General features: G+C 42.2%; 1 protein-coding gene across 8 annotated transcripts in view; it reads right to left on the reverse strand.

Moving 5' to 3' along the window:
* The window catches only part of APBB2 (amyloid beta precursor protein binding family B member 2), a 664,454-nt gene that overhangs the window by 391,635 nt on the left and 260,164 nt on the right, over positions 1-12,655 (reverse strand). For all 8 annotated transcript variants that reach the window (XM_030191336.1, XM_030191335.1, XM_030191332.1 and 5 more), the window contains 2 exons: positions 12,365-12,426; positions 4,862-5,665 (listed from right to left, as the gene is read on the reverse strand). In XM_030191336.1, the coding sequence (XP_030047196.1) occupies positions 4,862-5,665; positions 12,365-12,383 (823 nt within the window). In that variant the 5' untranslated portion in view covers positions 12,384-12,426. The remainder of the gene's footprint in view (positions 1-4,861; positions 5,666-12,364; positions 12,427-12,655) is intronic.

Consider the following 12,655-nt stretch of genomic DNA (forward strand, 5'->3'; position numbering starts at 1 on the left):
TTTTAAAGGATTTTTTGTGAACTTTTTTTTTATTTAATTAAGCTTTTTAACAAACATAAATTTACAATTATGAGTGATAATACACTACTTGGAAATTATACATAATATAACAATAGAAATTCTTAAATTCAAGTTTCACTGACTATCGACCACAAATTAAAGAAATAATCCAAGATGCAAGATTATATACTAATCTAAAAGAAATATTTAAGGTAATACAAATAAATGATGCGCCTATCTCGGGTGTTCCCTTCATGTCTGTTAAACAGTGAACATATGGGGTTATACCACTACATTTACTTCTTCCCTACTTAGTAAAAATTCCTCCAATTGTTTAGGGCCAAAGAATTGAAACTGTTTAGATTGAAATACAATTCTACAAATACAAGGAAATTTCAATAGGAAGTTAGCTCCTATTGCCAAAGTTCTTGTGCGCAAAGCCAAAAAGGCTTTACGCCTTTTTTGAGTCTCTCTAGATAAATCAGGATAGATTCTTATTTTAGACCCCAAAAAATTTGAATCCAAGTGTCTTAATGAGAGCCTCAATACTGCATCTCTGTCCATTTCCAAAGCAAATGTGATCAATAAAGTTGCCCGCTTTGTTACAACCTCAAGAGACGACTCCAAAAAGGAGGTCAGATTCAACTCCCTACCATCCTGGAGAGGTTCCCCTGATTCCTTACATGGATCAGTTTGTAAATAGAAAGCACGAGTTATTGGTGGTAGGGAGGTATCTGACATACCCAGTATTTCAATAAGATATTTCTTAACCATCTGAACAGGTGCAATCAAAGGTGAACTGGGAAAGTTTATCAGCCTTAAATTTAATATTTTAGACTGATTCTCGAGATATTCCAGCCGTCTAGAGGTAAAGTTCTTATCTTTAATTAGTGTTTGACCCACAAGTTCCAATTTTAAAGCTTTTTCGGTAAGAGCTTTAATTTCCCTGGCTTGAGAATCAGTCTTTTTCAATTGAGAGAGTACAGTTTCTGATAAAGACTTTATAGTTGCCGCATTTTTAACCACCAAAGATTGTAGGGAAGCATGTGCTGTAAAGGTTAAGTCCCAAAGTGACTCCAGGGTCACTACGGAAGGCTTTTCCATTTTCCCAAAGGTCAACACAGGAAGCGGTGCTTTAGCAGCCTGCTCCAGAATACTCACTGTCTGGGACAACAGCACAGGAGAAGATGTCATTTCTGGGGCTTCTAGGCTGGCAGCACCATGATCTTCACTTGGCTCCAACAGGCTCCCTCCCTGGTCACTCCGATTTCCACTCTGGGCTGGAGCGCAAGGGCTCTGAAGAAAGCCTCCACTTCCTGGTTGTGGGGCCGCACGATCGACGGGGCTCAGGGAAGCCCCGTCTGCACTGTCGGCCAACGCCAAAGTGCCAGCCTCCTCAGACGGAGTAGAAACTCTCCCGGGACCCAGCGCGACTCCAAAGTCCTCCAGTCACGCTTGTCGAAGCTGGCTAGACCCGCCAGGGAGGGAGGGAATCTCCCTGACTTTACCTCTCGGTTTCCCCATAGCGAGGATCAGGTAAGGAGCCAGCCGCTACAGCGTTGTATGGAGGAGAGTGAGACGCGTCTGGTAGCGCGTCTCAGACCGTCGCCATCTTGGATCTTTTGTGGACTTTTTTGTGTTACATTAATTACAATCTCTTAAAGGAATCCTGGACGACACTTCTTTATATGCATTAACTCATGCATTGTTAATATACCACTCTGATTACAGTAACGTGTCTATGCGGGTATCTCAACTTAAAATGCTTACAGATGCTACAGAATGCAGCAATAAGGCATATGACATGTTAAGAATCTTTTTATACACTTTCACTGGCTTCCTTTGTATCGCTCCATGGTGCGACCACACCTTGAATACTGTGTGCAATTCTGGTCACCGAATCTCAAAAAAGATATAGTGGAATTAGAAAAGGTACAGAGAAGGGCGATGAAAATAGTAAAGGGGATGGTACGACTTCCCTATGAGGAAAGGCTGAATCAGCTAGGGCTCTTCAACTTGGAGAAAAGACTGTTGAGGGGAGATATGATAGAGGTATATAAAATGAGTGGAGTGGAACGGATAGACATGAATCACTTGTTTATTCTTTCCAAAAACACTAGGACTAGGGGACACGAATTGAAGCTACAACGCATAATTAAACTCTGGAATTCATTGCCAGAGAATGTGGTAATAGAGTTAGCTTAGTCGGGTTTAAAAAAGGTTTGGATATCTTCCTAAAAGAAAAGTCCATAAGCCATTATTACAATGGAATTGGGAAAAGCCACTGCTTATTTCTAGGATAAGCAGCATAAAATGTGTTGTACTGTTTTGGGATCTTGCCAGGTACTTGTGGCCTGGATTGGCAACTGTTAGAAACAGAATACTGGGCTTGACGGACCTTCGGTCTGTCCCAGTATGGCAACACTTATAACTTATACTCTTACGTTCCTGCTTGTTTTAGGATTATAAGTAAATTGTTGGTGCATGTTCATAGAGCTTACTATGAAAATGCCTCCCAGCCTCCCCCTCCCAATCTTGCTTTTATATACTGAGAAGGGCCTTTACATCCATCGCAGATCACAGGGTTGTAAATTCCTACTCCTTCAAAAGCCCACTGGGAATTGACACGCGAAAACCCATTTTTCTGGCTTGTGCCTATATCATGGAACAAATTGCTGTTATCTGTTTGGGCAGAGGGTTCTCTGAAGAAATATAAAGATTTGTTAAAAACTCAGGTTTTTTTTTTCTGAATGCTTTTGGTGTAGAGCTTACGTAATAAGGGGACTTGTGGAATGGTTCTCTCTATATATATCTATATATATAATATATGTTATATATAGACATTTTTATTGAGCGAATGACAACCTCTTTTGTATGAATGACTTAGTACTTTCCTATTATTTGAATGGAGTTCTTCTTAAATATTTTAAACCACCATAATCTGTACAAGTCTGGCAGTACACCAAATTTAAATATTGGGGAATTGTTTTTAATTCAGATATAGCACAAACAATTCTAATGCACACATCTGTGACGGCAGTTCTTCTCATCAATATGGCACACATCTATGACAAGTGTAGTTATTACTTGCATTGGGTTTGTTTGGACAGGACAGTATCAGATTTCTTTATGTTATTATTTTCTCTTCACTATTGTATAAACTCCTGATGCAGTCTCAGGGTAAAACATGGTCATGTTGGGTTTCATTTTGTGCTAGATGTTTAATTTAAGTTCATCAACGTAATAAATACTTTCATGCATTTAGAGAAAAATTGACATATGTGTGTTTATTTCCCTATTCACTGGCTAATGATTCTCCCATGATACCCGATTCATTGGTTTTATTCTTATTCTTGCTGACTACCTGTGCCTTTTGAATGGCTCAATCTTTTCCACTGTACAAAGATGAACTGTGAAACAGTACTTTCAGCAGGAGCTTTCTTTGTTGTAACTATAAATTTTAATTTGAAAAAATATTTTGGAATACAACAACAGAAACAACAACAAAAACTCACCCCCCTCCCTCTGGACTCTGTCCAATGTCCTTCAACTTCGTGCACCCACTGTTGTTCCTTCAGTGGGCACTGGCTCAGTTAAAAAGAACCTCCCCCCAGCCCCCCTCCCAATTCCCAATAAAACTTTTCCCACTACCTTTCAGCAGGAGCTTGTCTTAGCTGCAAATAATTTTCAGCAATCACGAGCTCAGCTATGAGGCACTTTCAGTGCTCCGAAGCTTTTAAGCATGTGGCAGGAGTGGGTAAGGGACAAGTTTCTCACTGAGGAAAACGTGTCTCAAATTCAGAACGTGAATCTTGAATGTTTCCTTACCCACCTGGAGCTGCTCCAGCCCCTTAGCATGGTCCAACAAACAGTAGCTCAACCCTAATTCCCCCCTCAGAAGTGCAACCAGATTACACTGTAGTTCTCAGCTAACATATGAAAAAAAAAATACATACAAAAATGTTTGGAGTGTTTAGTTTAGGTATGTACTGTTTACAGTGTATGTATGTATGTATACATACATAAATTCACACTGTAAACAGTACATACCTAAAATAAACACTCCAAACATTTTTTGCTACGTTCCCTCCAGCAAACATGAAAATCAAAGAAAATACACTTCCTTTTATAGGTTTTCAGAAAGCGTGCATGGTAGCATAGTAAATGATGGCAGATAAAACACCTGAATAGTCAGTCCATCCAGTCTGCCCAACAGTCACACTCATTATCAATTCATGATTAAATCAACAATGAACATGATATTATGTGATACATATTTAAACGCTGCACAAATGTCACCTAATGCAAAGGGTCTGGAAGCAGTACACTTAAAAACTCTCTCTCCAAATTCTATAAGCTAGTGCTTAAAGGTACCTGCTACTTAGATACGTCAAGTCACCATTGATTGATAGGCGTCTATGTGCAATAGGCATTATTCTATAAAGTAATGCCTAAATGCCATTGCGCTTAACTGTAAGGGGGGGGAGGCATACACATAGGCAGAGCATGGGTGAGCTATGGGCGTGTCTTCTAGTTACACAGCTGGTGTAACTGTTGCCATGTAAATATTAGTTGTACCAATACCAGGTTACAATAGTATTCTATAATGGAACCTAGGCACCCAGGTTCCGTTATAAAATAGGCTTCTACCAGGCATCCTCGGGGCACCTAAATGGAGGTGCCCAATTGTAGAATTGCCCCTTTAGTGAACACTTTTACATGAACATAGCCCAGACCATTTTATGATAATCTCTTCACTCATTTAAATTGCTGTTTTGGGGCACTGAAAATGGATTATAAAATTGCATTACATGTTACAAAAGCTACAAAAGTTTCAGAGAAATGGTTCCTCATTTGCTACCTGTTTCATCTGGCGAGCTTGGTGAAGCACTATCCTGCGACAATGTTGTCCAACTGGAATCTTCATCACTGGGTGCCAGATTCTGAATTCTGTGCAATGCACAGTCGGTCTTTGCTCCAGTTTTAGGGTGGTCCTTCTTAGTCTCTGGACTTGAGGAGGCAGTGGCCACTTGGCCATCATCTGGAGTCAAAGACTTGCTTTGTTTCCCATTATGAAGAACATCTTCGTTAATAGTAGCGGCCTGGCTATTGCTTGGTGCTGATTTCTCTTCGTTATGGCTGTTCCCAAGAGTCTCTCCCAATTCCCTGGCTGAAGTTTCTAAGTCTGCATAGTAATTAAGGAAGCTCTTGGTTTTCCGGGGTTGTGAGTTTAAGATTTCACAGCCTGAGGAATCCTGTAGGTTTGGCTCCTTGCCCTCCAACTTTTCTGAAATGATGTTGATACCAGCCACTGAGCTGATGTTTTTGTTGGGATCCTGTTGCCCCTCCTCCGCTGCCTTTCTGAGCTGGTTTTCCCCATTTTTTACCAGCTTGATGTTGGCAGAGTTATTTGCCAGCAGAGGTTGGGTTGCAGGATCAGCAAGACCCATGGCGGTCTGAATGCTAGTCAATGCATATTTTTTCCTGCATTTTGGAGGGGTGGTGCTCTTGGTTTCCGTATGCTTGACTTCCGCATTTAGCAGTTCATTGTGAGAAGAGCGTAGATTAAGGGTGTTAGGAGGAGTGACGGGGCCATTTCGATTTGCAATGTCTGTTGCACTGCGACTTGCCATAAACACAGGCAGTGTGTCCACACTGGAGTCAACTACAAAAGAAAAAAAAATACATATTAAGAAAAGTCAAGCATTCATTCCCCACATCCCCTTGTGTTCTGCACGCAGAAGAGCAAAATTTCCTGTCTAGAACAGCCGTTTAGCCACTGATCAAAAATGACTGAGGAAGGAAATAAATAATCCCCTCGAACATAAACAATGCATTTTAATCCACTCATTCAGTGCTCCATAAATAATTTTAGATGTAAGGAGGATAAACCAGTTGAAAACAATAACTGTTACCACAGCTTTGGACCATCCCAGTGACTTACAAAAGTACAGAAGCACTGCCATATTGGGACAGACCGAAGCCGAGTATCCTGTTTCCAACAGTGGTCAATCCTGGTCTCCAGTAGCTGGCACTGGAGGGTAAGTCACTTTGGTTCTTTAAGAGTTTAAACCAACAGATTTTAGTGAGACAGCAAAAAGTATGCATGGGGATTTGCAGGAATGAAGTGGTCACTGGATAGACTCCATGGGCAGCCTGAGACATAATGCTACCATATCAAGGGAATGGGAAACAGGTTGACAATAGGGACCTAACGGCCTCATGCTCCTTCCAACTAAAAACCCATAATAAATGGAGAGAGCAATTTCAGAAAGATTTCTGCACAAGAGTTTTATGCATTTGACCCTGAGGCAGGTGACGAAACGCTGGCCACCGTTGGTCATGGTCATATTCAGCGTCCTGAGAGCTCAGATGGAATGAAAGCTAAGTGATTTGTATAGTGAAATTTCTAAGTAAAGGAAAAGCAATAAGAGAAAAATTTGTAGAGGTGGTTGCCGATGATGAAGCAGCCCAGCCCCTGCGAGCTTTTAAATTATTTAGCCGGGGGCTTCTTGAGGCGTCACCTCTCGTACCTATAAATTTATTGTATGGTCAGATTTATTGCCAGTTGATTCTTTACCTTTCTTCTCCATTATTGTATATGGTTGTTCAGACAGAAGTATTTGGAGGGGACTGCCTTCACAATTTGCTTTAATTGCAAGAGTTTTATGCACATAAACTGTCTGAAAACTGCTCACCCTGCAGGCAGGTAAAAGCATTTGTTTTTGTTCCACAACATGCTTTTTTCCCTGCAATGTAGCTTACGTGTTCTCAGGACAAGGTTAGTTCAAGACAACACTACATGCATTGTTTTGGCCAGAAAAGGTATATACAGAAAAAGAAGATGCAGATCTTTGTGGGTACTTTTTCCTCAGGCAATTCTCAAAGTGAAAATACATAAGGACTTTTACTTTGAAACCTGAAGCAAAGAGCACAAGTACCTATGCATTTTCCAGCAATGCCAATAGTTTGAAAATTGCTCCCTTAACATAAAATTTCTGAACCATGAAGACAACAATGGTGCAATGAAGTCATTATAGTGACTCAAAAAAACCTTAATAACATTATTTGAAAATGGACTTTACAGACAGGTACAGCTGAACAACCTGTTTCAGTTTCAAACGCTATAAGGGCAATTCTATGTATAACTGGGTATATGCCGTTAGGTTCACCTTCCACCCTAAATGGCATCTTAAAAGCTATTCGTAAGGGATCATGTACAGCGTGTAACCGCAAGGGGGTGCACATTGGTGAAGCAAGGGCAGGACATAGGCGTGTCTCCTACTTACACATGTACCTTACAGAATACTAAAAATTACAGTAATTTAGGTGTGCAAGGCCTGGCATAAGTGCAGGCACCTAAATGTATATGTGTTGATGCCAACTCACACTAGTCTACTATAATAATTTCCACTGCCAACGTTCTGAAGCTGACTCCGTGGCTTCACTGAAGTGAAGGGTTCATAAGGTTCGTTAGGTTCGTCAGTCTGTCACCATCTCTCTCTGTCCCGCCCTTGCATCAAAACATGATGACGTCAAGGGCGGAACAGTGAGAGGCAATACAACCAACCAACCAACGTGTTTCCCTACTTCTCCAAGCGCGGCACCACAAAAACACCCCCCCCCCCCCCGGCGCATCACCCAAGCCCCCCCTCCCCCCCAAAGCACATCAAACACCCCCCCCCCCCCCCTGATGCACATCAACCCCCCCCCCCCCCGGCGCATCAAACCCCCCTTGCCACCCGCAGATGCCAGTAGTAACGCTGTCCGGCCGCTGCTGCTTCTCCTGTTGAGCAGCAGCGGCCGCTACAAAAAGAAAAGCAGCAAAAAATGTTTTTAAACACAGCCCAAAATCATTCACAAATGCCCGAGTCTTAAAACGCAGTCTCTGCAGCCGCTCCTCCTCTTGCCTGTCACGTCACTGCGCTCCTCCGGGGTCTTCCTCCAGGGGCAGTGACGTGGAGGCGAGAGGAGAAGTGGATGCAGAGACTGCGTTTTAAGACTCTGGCATTTCCGAATGATTTGGGCTGGGTTTAAAAATGTTTATCGCTTCTTTTCTTTTTGAAGTGGCTGCTGCTGCTCAACAGAAGCAGCAGCGGCCGGACAGCATTACCACTTGCAGCTGCGGGTGGAGAGGGGGTTTGATGCGCCGGGGGGGGGGGGAGGGGAGGGGCGCTGGACATGGGGGGGAGGGGAGGGGCGCTGGACATGGGTAGCTGCAGGGGGGCAGGGGGAGAGGAGGATCGCTGGACATGGATGGCTGGTGGGGGGGGCAGGGGATGGGGGGGGCAGGGGGTCCTGAGACCAGAGATGTGGGGGTGGGGAGGGGGGCCCTGCGAGAGGGGGGGTGGGGGCTCACACTCACTCACTCTCACATACACTCTCTGACACACTCCCTGTCTATCACACTCTCTCTGTCACACAAACAGTCTCACACACACAGACACTCTGTCTCTCACACACTCTCTTTCACACAAACATACACACACGCTGTCTCTGTCTCTCTCTCATCCTCTCTATGACACACACACTCCATCTCTCACACACACTCTCTCTCTCTCAAACATACACACTCCAAGGAAAACCTTGCTAGCGCCCGTTTAATTTGTGTCAGAAACGGGCCTTTTTTACTAGTATTCTATAAGGTATTTATAATAGAATTCAGCCAATTCCCTATGCACCTGGGTTATTAAAGTGTATTTCCATTAGCAAAGAAGGAGTAACAACCTTTAGGGTATCATCTTAGCTCAAATTTACCTAAGAATGCACATTTTTTTAAATGCTAAGGGGTAAATATTCAGCCAATGGAGGTCAGCATTATCCCTGTATATTCAAACCATGTCCGGCCACCGGAATGCAACATCCCGGCATATGTGGGCAGCTAACCCTTTTGTGTTTATGTGCAAATCCCTGAAGGCATACTTCTTCAACAAGGCCTACAACGAGAACCAACAGCTTCACTGATCCACTTTCCCAACCCAACCAGTTATGAAAATCCACTTCTTCTATCACCCGCCTAATCACTTCCTCCTTCTTCCCTACTTAATCTCTGCACACTACTAACTGTATCTGATATTCTGGAATGACAATATCATAACAAAACTATGTAAGCCACATTGAGCCTGCAAATAGGTGGGATAATGTGGGATACAAATGCAATAAATAATAATAATAATAATAATATTCAGTACTTAACTGCACAAGATGAAATGCATAAAGATAACATAGTGTTTTATGTGGTCCTATTTATGCAGTTACCTTATGCGGTTAAGTGCTGAACATCGGCACTTAACTGCATAAGTGTTGACCCTGCTCCCAGCCAAACCACAAAATAGCCGGTTTCCGCTTGGGTGCTAACATAAGTATTGCCATACTGGGACAGACTGAAGGTACATCAAGCCCAGCATCCTGTTTCTAACAGTGGCCGATCCAGGTCACAAGTACCTGGCAAGACCCCAAAACAGTACAATACATTTTATGCTGCTTATCCTAGATATAAACAGTGGATTTTCTCCAAGTCCATTTTAATAATGGTCTATGGAATTTTCCTTTAGGAAGCCATCAAACCTTTTTTTAAACCCCACTAAGCTAACTGCTTTTACTACATTCTCATGAAGAAATATTTTCTCCGATTTGTTTTAAATTTACTACATTGTAGCTTCATCGTATGCCCCCCAGTCCTAGTATTTTTGGAAAGTGTAAACAGACGCTTCACATCTACCCGTTCAATTCCACTCATTATTTTATAGACCTCTATCATCTCTCCCCTCAGCTGCCTTTTCTCCAAGCTGAAGAGCCCTAGCCGCTTCAGCTTTTCCTCATAGGAAAGTCATCCTATCCCCTTTATCATTTTTGTCACTCTTCTCTGCACCTTTTCTAATTCCACTATATCTTTTTTGAGATGCGGCGACCACAATTGAACACAATATTTGAGGTGCGGTCGCACCATGGAGCGATGCAAAGGCGTTACAACATCCTCATTTTTGTTTTCCATTTCTTTCCTAATAATACCTAACATTCTATTTGCTTTCTTAGCCGCAGAAGGTTTCAACGTATAAACGACGACACCTAGATCCCTTTCTTGGTCTGTGACTCCTAACGTGGAACCTTGCATGACGTAGCTATAATTCGGGTTCCTCTTTCCCACATGCATCTTTGTACTTGATCACATTAAACGTCATCTGCCATTTAGATGCCCAGTCTCCCAGTCTCATAAGGTCCTCTTGTAACTTTTCACAATGCTCTCACGATTTAACAACTTTGAATAATTTTGTGTTGTCAGCAAATGTAATTACCTCACTAGTTACTCCCATCACTAGATCATTTATAAATATATTAAAATGCAGCTGTCCCAGCACAGACCCCTGGGGAACCCCACTATCTACCCTTCTCCATTGAGAATACTGACCATTTAACCCCACTCTCTGTTTTCTATCTTTTAACTGCAGATATTTAGCATTACTAAATGGTTAAGTGTCACTGAATATCTGCGTCTAACCCCAGACAACTGATTTAAATGGCCTGGAGCCTCCCCATACCATTTAAATCCCTTTGAATATCAAACCGTAAGGCGGAAATTCTATAAGGAGTCACCTAGTTTTAGAGAGCAGGAAGGTGGAGAAATGGAACTATACTAGCCCACTTACATGCATTAACGACCTCTTAGAGATTACCAACAAGGGGAAAACTTTGCGAAACTAGGTGGAGGCTCAAGAAGTCTAAAAAGGTATGAGGGAAGCTTGATCTGATTGAACAGCAGTTTGGGGACTTAAGCACTCCTCAGACTATTTTGGTCAAAGACAAACAGTTCACTACAAAATATGGCTGTGGAAAAACTGTCAACAACCAAATTTGCATATTGAGAACTATTACATCCCCTCTTTTAATGACAGATGACATGGTAAAATATTCTGAAGAAATCTTGCAAATCCCCAAGGAATCTATGCTGCCTTTCTCCCAGATTTCCACATTGGGTCTGTGGGTCCCACTCCAGCTAAGACTGGGGAGCATAATGTGCAATCTCCCAGTTTGGATCCAAGTTTTTGGAAGAGCTCCAAGTTAATTCTTAAATCTAACCCTACACCAATTACAACTGTTGCCTTTCAACCTCTGATCGCTGAAGGCCAACCTAAGATTAGCACTTAGTCTTTTTGGTCAAACATGCAGAGATATTAGCAGAGCTGGTCCAAGAGTATCTGACACCCTAGGCAAACCTTCATCCATGTGCCCCCTCCAGCCGATAGTCCAGCATCTGCTCTTCCCTTCCTACTCCCCTCTCCAAGATGTTCAACATCTGCCCTTCTTTTCCCTACCCCCAACCCCTCATTTCCAGCATCTCCCCATCTCCCTGCTTCCCTTACCCCTGCTGTGCCTACTTCAGCCCTCCTCCCCACTCACTGTCACTGCTGCTTCTGTGCTGGTGCCACCTGGGACTACAGCACTGGACAAAAATCATTGTGTCTGACATAAGGCCTTGAGCACCCATGCATACTCGAAGCCTGCTGCCTCCCACTCACTCCAATCTTCTTGTTTCAGATGGGTGGGAAGCAGCAGTGATTTCTGCTGTACAAGGGCTGCTCCCCTCATTGTCCACCTTAGGTGAATACCTAGTCCACCTAGTGGCCGGGCCAGCCCTGGGTGTTAGCCCTCAAGTCTACCTTCAATTTCCTGACAGATTTTCCAAAGTATAGGGGGATCCTCTTCAATTTAAATTGTATAGCGCTGCGTAACCCTAGTAGCACTTTAGAAATGTTAAGTAGTAGTAGTAGTAATTTTGTAAAGTATTGCAAATCAACTTCTCACAGAGGTGAGTTTTCTAATAAACCAAACAAAGTCAGTCTTTACACCAACACAATGCTTGGAATATATTAGAGAGGAAATCCACACACCTCAACATTTAACAATTTCACCCCAAAAAAAAAGAGAGCACAAATAAAGAGAGATTTAATCAGCAATTTATTGACAGTAAATAAACACTGAACGCACGTTTTCCAACAAGACCCATTTATTTATTTGAAAGAGCACAGTAGGATAGATAACTCTGACCGGCTAGGCCATCCATGGAGTGAAACCTGCTAAAATGTACTTAACCCCTATTCTTGTGTTGTTAGCATTATGACCAAGGTGAAAAATAAACAGCCTATTCCCCAAACAGTGGCACTGCTAAAAATTAGTTTTACACAGATCTTCATACTGCCTACCAATAGTAGGTGGATAAATTACTAATTTAGCTGCAGTGTACATTATGAGCACATGGGAAATACTTGGAAAAGGAAAACTCATACACATTTCCTTTTTAAACTGTCTTTCAAGGCTCAATAAACATGTGAGTGCAGTACCAGCAATATGTGAAAGGGAGTCTGACCTGGAAGTACTTCTGACATGGATCACAGGGGCTTCAGCACGATAAGGGTTATAATTTGAAATCTGAAAAGATGGACCATTCAAGAGATTACAAACAAAGCAAAATACCTTACGATACAGGTTATAACTCATAGTTCAACATCAACAAAAGTGAAATAAGAAATTTAATAAAGGGAAAATAAATAACAAAACTGTAAAGGGATATACATCTAAATAATGTGTTAAGCACTGAAAAAATGTACACTAATGGGAGATTCCATAACTGGGCACCACAATTTAATCACCTACATGC

This window comes from Microcaecilia unicolor, chromosome 2 (genome assembly GCF_901765095.1).
Source record: "Microcaecilia unicolor chromosome 2, aMicUni1.1, whole genome shotgun sequence".
Taxonomy (NCBI): domain Eukaryota; kingdom Metazoa; phylum Chordata; class Amphibia; order Gymnophiona; family Siphonopidae; genus Microcaecilia; species Microcaecilia unicolor.